At 42.0% G+C, this 11,162-nt stretch overlaps 1 protein-coding gene across 1 annotated transcript in view; it reads left to right on the top strand.

Moving 5' to 3' along the window:
- The first annotated feature begins 10,042 nt into the window (after positions 1–10,042).
- The window catches only part of INTS10 (integrator complex subunit 10), a 46,002-nt gene continuing 44,882 nt past the window's right edge, over positions 10,043–11,162 (top strand). The window contains exons 1-2 of the mRNA XM_006859910.1: positions 10,043–10,215; positions 10,761–10,828. Of these exons, the coding sequence (XP_006859972.1) occupies positions 10,087–10,215; positions 10,761–10,828 (197 nt within the window). The 5' untranslated portion in view covers positions 10,043–10,086. The remainder of the gene's footprint in view (positions 10,216–10,760; positions 10,829–11,162) is intronic.

Genomic DNA, 11,162 nt, shown 5'->3' on the forward strand with positions numbered 1-11,162 from the left:
GGTTAGGATCAGGGTTAGTATTAGAGGTAAGGATTGGGCTAGGGCTAGAAGTAAGACTTAGTTGCATATTTAGGGTCACAGTTTATTTTTTTTTTAATCTACTTGATTTCCTCTTAATTTGGAAGTTCTGTAATAACAGAACATTATATTTTATGGGGGTTTTGTTGTTGTTGTTGCAACTGTATCTCTGGTTCACTATTTTCAGTCTTGTAGGTCTATTTTATTATAAATATTTGAGTTCAGTGCTAGAGGGTATCATGTATATTAGTCTCTGGATGTTGCCTGCTGCTGTTGGTTCTCTGTCCAAAGAACTCTCTTTAGTATTTCTTGTAATTTTGGTCTGCTTTGTTTCACTTCTTATTGTTAATTGAATGAAGGTTTACAGAACAGATCATTTGTCTTACATTCAACAAAGCATACACTGTTTCATCGCAATGATTGCAATCCCCTCCATGTAACAACAGTGATTCCACTTCCTCCCTGTGGTTCTTATTTCTATTCCACCGTCCTTCCCAACTCTTCTGAACTTTGTCCTTAGGTAAATGTGGCTCTTTTGATCTTGAATGGTTGACCTTTCTGTGGTGAGCATACCTTACTAGTATTGCTGTCTCCCCTATATACATATCTACCACTTGACTAAAAAATAGGCCACAAAGATAAGTTCTGTTCTAGACCCAAAGGGTAGCTGAGGGCCTTAGTCTTGGGTTCCTCCAGTCTCTTTCTGACCAGTAATTCAGGTGGGTTTTTTTTTTTTTATAATTTTGAGTTTTTGTTCCACATTTTCTTGCACTCTATCTGGAACCTTCCACTGTAATTCCTTTCAGAGCAGCTGGGCACCATCTAGTTCTTCAGAGTCATGGAGACTGATGTTCACAGGTTCCATTAGTCCATTGAACTAATTAATTCCAAGTTTTTTCCATTTTCATCACTCTTCTCTCCTCCACACATGGAGAGACCAATGCTGCACATTAGATGACCGCTCATGAGCTTTTAAGATCCCAGTAATTACTCACCAAAATATAATGTAGAACATTGTCTTTGTGGATTATGTTATGCCAATTGACCACAGTGTCCTCTAAGACTATGGTCCTGAGTTCCCAAGCTCAACACACTCTGCCTCAAGGTGTTTGGTAATGCCTAATAAGTTGTCATTAGATCTGTTTTGGAAGAAGTGCAGCCAGAGTGCTCCTTGGAGGCCAGGATGGCTAAGCTTCGTCTCTCCTACTTTGGACATGTAGTCCGGAGGAAACAATCGTTGGAGAAGGATGTCATGCTGGGTAGGGTGGAGGGTCAGAGAAAAAGAGGGAGACCTCCAACGAGATGGATCGGCCAGGTGGCATCATTGATGGACTCGGGGGTGGCAGCGGTGGTGAGGTTGGCCCAGGATCGAACATTGTTTCGTTCTGCTGTGCATGGAGTCGCTATGAGTCGGTTCCGACTCGATGGCACCTGACAACAACAACAACAATAAGTTGTCATTAGTTTGCCCCTTGTATGATCAACCACATTCCTGGGTGTGTTTGCAGCAAAAGTAAATACACATATACAAACATCCCCTATCAAATTCTTACATGTTTGTGGGTATATTCTCACTCTTCTTCCCATACCCATTTAGTCTGTGTATCTATCCATAAAACACTGTTGCTGCAGGGTGTGTATATAGCGGTATTTACCTTTATTCCCTTTAACTCTTGCATTACTCCTTGTCTTTTCATCTGTCTTCATCATTCTTCTGCCAAACTCCTTGTTGCACATTGCCTTCCCAGAGTTAACATGTGTCTACCCTTCCCACCCTGTCTACTCCATCACCTCCACCTGCTATTTGTTGATTTAAAAAAAAAAGAAGAAGAAGAAGAAGAAGAAAACAGTTCCTGTCAAGTTGATTCTGACTCATGATGACTTACATGTATCAGAGTAGAACTGTATTCCATAGGGTTTGCAATGGCTGGTTTTTCAGAACTACATCAGCAGGCCTTTTTTCTGAGGCCCCTCTAAGTGAACTAGAACAGTAAGCCTTTTGATTAGCAGCTGTTATGAATTGAGTGGTGTCCCACAAAAATAGGTGCTGTAAATCCTAAATTCCTATACTTCTGAATGTAATACCATTTAAGCATAGAACTTGTTTTGTTAGGTTACTAAGACCATATCTATGTAGGGTATGGCTTAAGCTAGTCACATTTGAGATATAAAAAGAACAGACTAAATAATATATAATTATAAATAGATGTCTGACAAGTCTTAGTGGTTGGGTAGATAACAGCTAAAAAGATAGAAAAGGTCCATGTTTTGAGGGACCTTATTGTCTGATAAACCATCAATTATAAGCAGAGGAGTGGATCAGGGAAGGTTTCTCTGTGGAAATGTTATCTGAGTCAGCCAGGTGAAGCTGGTGTGGGAAATATTCTAGGCAGAGCAGAGGCAGTACAGCAGATGACAGAGAACACAGCACAGTGACGAACTGAAAGAAAGTCAGGAGTGGTGGTGGTAGCAACAGATGAAGCCAGAGGTAGCTGTAAGTCAGCACAATCAGAGGCCATCAAAGGGTTTTAAGAAGGGAGTGACATACTCAGATTTATAGTCTTGAAAGATAAATATGGATATAACATTATAATGAGATGTGTAAAGACCTGGAGTTAGAAAACCAAAAGGGAAAAAAACACTCAGCATATCTCAAGCTGAGGGAACTAAAGAAAAAAATTGAAACCCCAACTTGTAATATTGAAGGATTCTGTGGGCAAAATATTGAATGATGCAGAAAAACTTCAAAAGAAGATCCAAGAAATACAGAGTCACTGTACCAAAAAGTAATGGCCAATGTTAAACCACTTCAGGAGGTAGCATATGATCAAGAGCCAATGATACTGAAGGAAGCAGTCCAAGGTGCATTGAAGGCATTGGCAAAGAACAAGGCAGCAAGAATTGATGGAATACAAATTGAAATCTTTCAACAAACTGATGTAGTTCTGGAGGCCCTCAGTCATCTATGCCAAGAAATTTGGAAGACATCTACCTGGCCAGCTGATTGGAATAGATCCATATTTGTGCCCATTCCAAACAGAGAATGCAAAAATCATCAGACTATAGCATTAATATCGCATGCAAGTAAAATTTTACTAAAAATAATACAAAAATGGCAGCAACCATACATTGACAGAGAAATTCCCGTGGTTCAAGCAGGATTCAGAAGATGTGGAACAAGGAATATCATTGCTTATGTCAGATAGTTAGATCTTGGCTGAAAGCAGAGAATACCAGAAAGATGTTTCCCTGTGTTTTATTGAAAACACAGAGGCTTTTGATTGTGTAGATCATGACATGACAAGCTATGGACAACATTGTGATGTATAAGTATTCCAGAACACTTAATTGCATTCATGAGGAACCTGTACATAGACCAAGAGGCAGATGTTTGAACAGAACAAGGGCACACTAAATGATTTTAAATTAGGAAAGGTATGTACCAAGGTTGTATTCTTTCACTATACTTATCCAATAACCTCATATGCATGGTTCAATAACCTCATATGCATGAAGAAGTTGGACAGTGAATAAGGAAGACTAGAGAACAATTAATGCATTTAAGTTATGGTGCTGGAGGAGAATATTAAAAGTACCATGAACTGTCAAAAGAACAAACAAATCTTAATTGGAGGAAGTAGTTAGAATGCTCCTTGGAAACCAGGATGGCCAGACTTTGTCTCTAATACTCTGAATATATTATCAGGAGGAACCAGTCCCTGGAGAAGGATATCATATTTGGTAAAATGCAAGCTCGGACAAAAGGAGGAAGACCCCAATGAGATTGGCTGACACAGTGATGGCAGCAGTGGGCTCAAGGGTAACAACCATTGTGAGGTTGGCTCAGAACCAGGCAGTGTTTCGTTCTATTGTGCATAGGGTTGTTATGGTCAGTACTGACTGGATGACACCTAACATCAACAACAGGGTGGTGTTCCAAATTAAAAGAGTTTAAGGTTGATGGACCCAATCTTCTCAGTAAAAGTCAAGGTCATCTGTTCAAAGAGAAGACAGTAGGGCACTTGAGAAAAGTAACAAAGACTCGGAACAGCTGTTTAAGGAATGGGAGGTAGAGTAGTTGAAAGCCAAAATTGATATTAAGACCTAATGTTTCTAACAATATATTTGTGAACTGTTCTGCAGAACTCAGCCACCATAAATTCACTGAACACATATTTATTGCACACCCATTACAGCTGTTTTAGGAATAGGAGATAGAGTAGTTGAAAGCCAAAATTGATATTAAAACCTAATGTTTCTAACAATATATTTGTGAATTGCTCTGCAGAACTCAGCCACCACAAATTCACTGAACACATATTTATTGCACACCTATTACAAGTCAGTCATTATGTCTAGGAAGGTGCTACATAGAAGGGGTCACAGTTGGTAATTTGAAGAGTGAATATGGTAGTAGGGTAATAGGTTAAGGCCATTGAACATGCTGATTAAGACCAGCAGGAAGTATATACATTAGGAAAAAATTGTAGGAGTTGGGGACCAAAGGTTTGTCTTTGAAACTTTAAAAAAAAAAAAAAGGCAGGAAAAAGAGAAATGAGGACATTATTAAAAAGAACCAAAGAAGGAGTGAGGGTAGGTAGAATAGTTAGATTATATTCAGAGGCTCCTATATTGGAGTTTTAAGTTTTGAAGGTACAATAAAAAGCAACCTTCTACAAAGTCAATAGCTAACATCACTCTCAATGGAGAGAAACTGAAAGCCTTCCCCTTGCAAAAACGGGAATCAGACAAGGATGTCCTTTATCACCACTCCTATTCAACATTGTTTTGGAAGTGTTAGCCAGAGATATAAGGCAGGATAGGGAAATTAAAGGCATCCAAATTGGCAAAGAGGAAGTAAAATTCTCTCTATTTTCAGGTGATATGATCCTATACATAGAAAACCCCAAAGACTCAGCAAAACCCCCAAAACTACTGGAACTCATTGGAAGCTTCAGCAAAGTGGCAGGATATAAGATCAACATACAAAATCAGCTGGATTCCTCTATGCTAATAATTACAGCACTGAAAAGGGAATTAGAGAAGCAATACCATTTACAATAGCCACCCAAAGGAATAAATGTAACAAAAGACCTATATGAAGAAAACTACAGAACACTACTATAAGAAACAAAAAGAGACTTACAAAAATGGAAAAATATACCATGCTCCTGGATAGGAAGACTTAACATTGTGAAATATCAATACTACCCACAGCAATCTACACATCTAACACAATCCCAATCCAGATTCCAACAACATTCTTTAGCGAGATGGAAAAAACAATTACAAACTTTATATGAAAAGTAAAGAGACCCAGGATAAGCAACACACTGCTTAAGAAGACCAAAGTTGGAAGCCTTTCACTACCTGATTTCAAATTTTACTACATCACTACAGTGGTCAAAACAGCCTGGTACTGGTACAATGAAAGATACATAGATCAATGGAACAGAATCGAGAATCCAGAAATTAACTCATCTACATACAGCCAACTTATCTTTGTCAAAGGGCCAAAATACATTGAGTGGGGAAGACATAGTCTCTTCAACAGATGGGATAGCAGAACTGGAAATCGATATGCAAAAGAGTGATACAAGACCTTTATCTCACACCATATAAGAAAACCAACTCAGCAGGGATTAAAGACCTAAATGTGTATCCCAGAATTATAAAGGTCATCAAGGAAAAAATAGGGACAAATTTAAGGGCTCTAATACAGGGCACATACAGACTACCAAACATTGAGAAAATTACACAAACAAAAGAGATGATTGGGACATTTTGAAAATTAGAACCTTACGTGCATCAAAGGATTTCACCAAGAGTAAAAAGGGAGTCCACAGAATGGGAAAAAATCTTTTGCAATGACATATCAGACAAGGGACTAATTTCTAAAATCTATAGGAAACTACAACACCTCTACAAGAAAAAGACAAGTAACCCAATTTAAAAAATGGGCACAGGATATTATCTCACACCCACAATAATAGTGAAGTTCAAAAAAGAAGAGGACATTAAATGCTGACAAGGATGTGGAGAGACTGTAACCCTCCTACATTGCTGGTGGGATTGCAAAATGGTCCAACCACTCTGGTAAACAGTATGGCGCTTCCTCAGAAAATTGGAAATAGAAATACCTTATGATCCAGCAATCCTTCTACTTGGTATTTATCCACAAGAAACACGAGCCATAACACAAGTAGATATATGCACACCAAAGTTCATAGCAGCACTATTTACAATAGCAAAAAGATGGAGACAGCCTAAGTGTGCATCAGTGGAAGAATGCATAAACAAACTTTGTTACATACAAGCAATGGAATATTATTCTTCTTTGAAGAATAACAAGGAAGCTGCAAGTCACCACATAACATGGATGAACCTTGAGGACATTATGCTGAGTGAAATTAGTCAGTCAAGACAGGAGAAATACTGTTTAGGACCACTATTATAAAAGCTTAAGAAAAAGTACCCACACTAAAAGGGAAAAAAAGAAAAATTCTTTGCTGGTTACCGAGGTGCAGAGGGTGGGGCAGGTAATACATAAGAAGGGGGAGGGGAATGGAAGAACAAGTCAGATGGGAGAACATTTAGGCAGGTTTGCATGGGCTAAGTGGGACAGAGGTAAATAGTGATGTATGCTAACCTTGGAACAACAGGGCTCTGTGTTACAGGGATTGAGGCATGGTTTGAATGGGTAAAAGGGGGGAAATAATGTTAAGATGCTTGACTGTCTTATGAATCTTGGTTTCTCTTGCCTATTATTATAAAATAGACACTTGAGGGGGAGAGAAAGGAATAGCCAAAAACATCAATATAGAAAGCTTGTAAGCCCGTCTTCAGCCTATAACTGATGGGATTACCTAAAATGAAGGTAGAACTTGCCCAGGGAAAGAGGCTTCCTGCAGAGCCTTTACATTGCATAAGACCATAGGTGGAATCCTGATATCCATCCAGAATCTTCTGAGGTGGGAATTTCCACTTGAAAAGACAGCTTAGAGCAGCTAGAGGAAAAGAGATACTTCTTGAAAGAAAGTCCAGCAAGAAAAATCTAAAACAGTAACAGCAGTCTGATTGACTACTAAAAGCACAAGCAAGTTGTTCACTAGGGAGCCATCAAGGAAAGCAATCAAGTCCCCTCAAGGCAAACCCCCTTCCAAGACTGAAACTCAAAGGGAATACACAAGCAGGCATGTAATCTTGCTGGTGACCATATTGGTCTACTGATAAGGGAAAGTGGGGGGGAAACAGCAATGAAGATGTGAACTAAATCTGACCAAGTTCAATAGAATCCTGTCAGCCTGGATTGCGACCTGGTTGACCAGCAGTATAATGAGACCTGGGGACTCCTGAGTCCATGGACAGGGACATAGTCACAGAGGACTGCAGTGGAGAATGAAGCCTCCAGCTGATATGAAGTGAGGGGAGATACATAAGAATGCCCATGCTTGCAGCTAGTACCCATTTGACCTAGCTTCAATGCCTGGATGATCAGAACTCGACTAGAGGTAAAAAGTGTAATCTGCTACAATTTGATGAAGTTGACCTATACTTATGGATGTAGTAGCTTAAAAGAGGGAACGAATCTTTATAGCAAGGATCATTCCCACCCCCTCTGCACACAGGGTTGACAGGGATGGGCAACTTAGACACTGGCTACCAAAAAAGGAGCTCTGGTAGCGTAGTGGTTACGAGTTGGGCTGCCAACCTCAAGGTCAGCAGTTCGAAACTACCAGCTGCTCTGTGGGAGAAAGATTAGGCTTTCTGCTCCTGTAAAGATTTACAGCCTCGGAAACCCTGCACAGGGTCGCTATGAATCAGAACCAACTCCATGGCACATAACAACAACATTCAATCTGTATACTGAGCAAATGATCTGAGAAATTGGATTATATGAACAAGAATGTGGCATCTAGATTGAAGGAAGACTCATAAACAATCTTTGATATACAGACCATACAACCTTGCTTACTGAAAGTGAAGAGGATTTAAAATACTTACTGATGAAAATCAAAGACTACAGCCTTCAGTATGGGTTGTACCTGAATGTAAAGAAAACAAAAATCCTTACCACTGGAGCAATAATAACAACAAGATTAATGGAGAAAAGATTGAAATTAGCAAAGACTTTATTTTGCTTGAATCCACTATCAACACTCATGGAAGCAGCAGTCAAGAAATCAAATGAATGTCTAACTCTGTTTTGAAATAAACCTTTTCTAAGGAGCTCTGGTAGTGTAGTGGTTACGAATTGGGCTGCTAATCTCACAGTCAGCAGTTTGAAACTACCAGCTGTTCTGCAGGAGAAAGATGAGGCTTCCTGCTCCTATAAAGATTACAGCCTCAGAAACCCTGTACAGAGTCGCTATGAGTCAGAACCCACTCCACAGCACATAACAACAATAAAAATCTTATTTAAAAAAAGAAAGAAATCAAATGAGAATTTCATTAGGCAAATCTGCTGTACAAGATGTCTTTAAAGTGCTTAAGAGCAGAGGCTCAGTTTGAAGACCAAGGTGTGCTTGATCCAAGCCATGGTATTTTTAATAACCTCATATGCATATGAAAGTTGGACAATAAATAAAGAAGACTGTAGAAGAATTGATTAATTTGAGTTATGTTGTTGGAGATGAAAATTGAAAAGTACGATGAACTGCCAGAACAAACAAATCTGTGTTGGAAGAAGTACAGACAGAATGTTCTTTAGAAGCCAGGATGGCCAGAGTTGTCTCTCATACTTCGGAGATATTATCAGGAGGGACCAGTCACTAGAGAAGGACACCAAGCTGGGTAATGTGGAGGGAGAGGAAAGAAGAGGGAAACCCCTAAGGAGATGGATTAATAGTGGCAGAGGCAATAGGCTCAAGTGTAACAATGACTGAGGATGCTGTCAGACTGCAAAGTGTTTCCTTCTGTTGGGCGTGAGGTCGCTTTGTGTCAGAACGACTGAAAGGCACCTGACAACAACAGCAAGATTTATGAAGTAGATTCCCATGTCTTTTTCTCAGAAAAGCCGTCGGGTGGCTTGAGCTTCTGAGTGCTCAATCATTTGCGCCACCAAAGTTTCTTGGAACATACTTGTTGCTAAATGCTGTGGAGTCGGTTGAGACACAAATCCATCCTGTATAGATTTTCCAAGGATAGGCTGGTAGGTTTGAACCAATGAGCTTGTGGTTGGAATCCAGGACTCCCTATATCTACTTCTTGTTGTGAAGTGCAGCCAGTCGGTTCCAACTCACAGTAACCCGGTATAGATTTTCCCAGGAGCGACTGGTGGGTTTGAACTGCCAACCTATTGGTTAGCAGTCCAGTGCTTATCCTAAAGAACCACATCAGGGCTCCAACTTGTTGCTGCTGCTAAGTTCTGCCAATTCTGGCTCATGGCGACACTATATAGGGTTTCCCAGGAGGGCCTGGGGGTTTGAATCACCAACAGTAGGAAAGATTAAAAACACCAAACAAACCACTAGGCATTATCATTTTCCTCTGTGTTCTGCGCACACCTGCAGCTTTGCGTGTTCTTGCCACCTAGTCGACCATCCTCTGAAGTCACACAGGAGTGTTCCCACTGCCTTTTCCAACCCGGTGCCAGGTATGAGCCTCAGGATACAGCCAGGAGACCACATATCCATCCCCTGCCCTAGGGACTACCCCCTGCCCTGGGGACTAGCCCTCTCGCTCGTGACTCCTGAAAACTGCAAAGCACAAGGTGACTGGCAGGGCCCGAACAAGCAAACGTAGTGACTGTTTGCTCCTGCGCATGCTCACTGATTTACTGGAGGGCTCCCAAGAGTATAAAACTCCACTCCTCCACGTTTTGCAGGTGACCAGGAAGAGTTGCTCCAAAAGCACCAGCTCCCTCCTCGCCTGTAGAGGCTGGCGAGAACTGAGAGCTAAACGCAGGAGGCGTCTCACAAATCCCGGAAATACCTTCCCGATCCACTCTGTGTGTGTGTATATAATCTGTGCGACCTCAGACATGCGCAGTAGCCTCCCCCGCGGCGGCTGTGTTCGGGAGCCGGAAGGTCCGGCGACTTGAAGCGGAGGTTCCCCATCTCTGGCATCATGTCGGCCCAGGGTGACTGCGAGTTTCTAGTGCAACGAGCCCGGGAGTTGGAGCAGCAGGACCTATGGGCGGCCAAGGCTTGGCTGATTACGGCCCGCAGCCTCTACCCGGCCGACTTTAACATCCAGGTGAGGTCAGGGCCGTGCGTGTGGCCTGAGTCGAAACTTGAGCACTACCCTGTGCCCCAGGTGCTGCGGGGCCCCTTGCCTGCGGCCGCTTCGGTATCCTGTTGCCTCTTGCCCAGGCGGCTCTTTTCTCATTCCCACTTCCTACCTTCCCGATCTCTCCTATACCTTCCTCAAGACTACTCCCCACAAAGTCCTCCAGCCCAACACCCTAGGGACAGTGGATCCCACTAGAGGTCCGGTCTGGTTGGGTTAGTTGGAGGAGGGTGTCACGTTCTCTGGCCAATACTACACACCGTTGCCAATAGAAAAACGCCATTTGCTCCTTCATTCATAATAATGGCAGCCATTGATGAGCGCCTGCTACTTTTTTGACATTAACTCATTGAACCCTGAGAACCGAGGGGGTTGCAAGAGAGCAGGAGTTACATTCCCGAGGAACCTTGGTGTCTGGGCCCCAGTTTTGCGCATCGTGGCCCGGGGTGCTGCCCTCTGGGCCCCAGTCCCCCTGGGGAGGGTAATGCCCTGCGTCCTGCCCTGTGTTGCAGTATGAGATGTACACGATCGAGCGGAACGCCGAGCGGACGGCCACCGCCGGGAGACTGCTGTACGACATGTGAGTGTCAGGCTCTTGACCCGCGCCGTGTTGCTCGTGTTGCTCGTGTTGCTCCGTATGTCTGTGCAAGTTCATGCAGAGCTCTGCTACCAGCTGCCTAGTAACCAGTGTGGGTCTTTCATTCATTGTTAATCTGCCGTCTGCAGAGGCTTATTCTTATGTAGTATTAGTATATAGGCATCATCCCAGCCACTGTTCTATGTTAGAAATGGCATTGGATCATTGTAAGTGCTTCATCCTAGACACTATTCTGTTTATTTTAGAAATAGCATGGGCTCATTGTAAGTGCATCATCCTAGCTGCTGTTCTTTTCATTCTAAAAGTAACACAGACT

This window comes from Chrysochloris asiatica, unplaced genomic scaffold (genome assembly GCF_000296735.1).
Source record: "Chrysochloris asiatica unplaced genomic scaffold, ChrAsi1.0 scaffold00035, whole genome shotgun sequence".
In the NCBI taxonomy this organism is placed as follows: Eukaryota; Metazoa; Chordata; class Mammalia; order Afrosoricida; family Chrysochloridae; genus Chrysochloris; species Chrysochloris asiatica.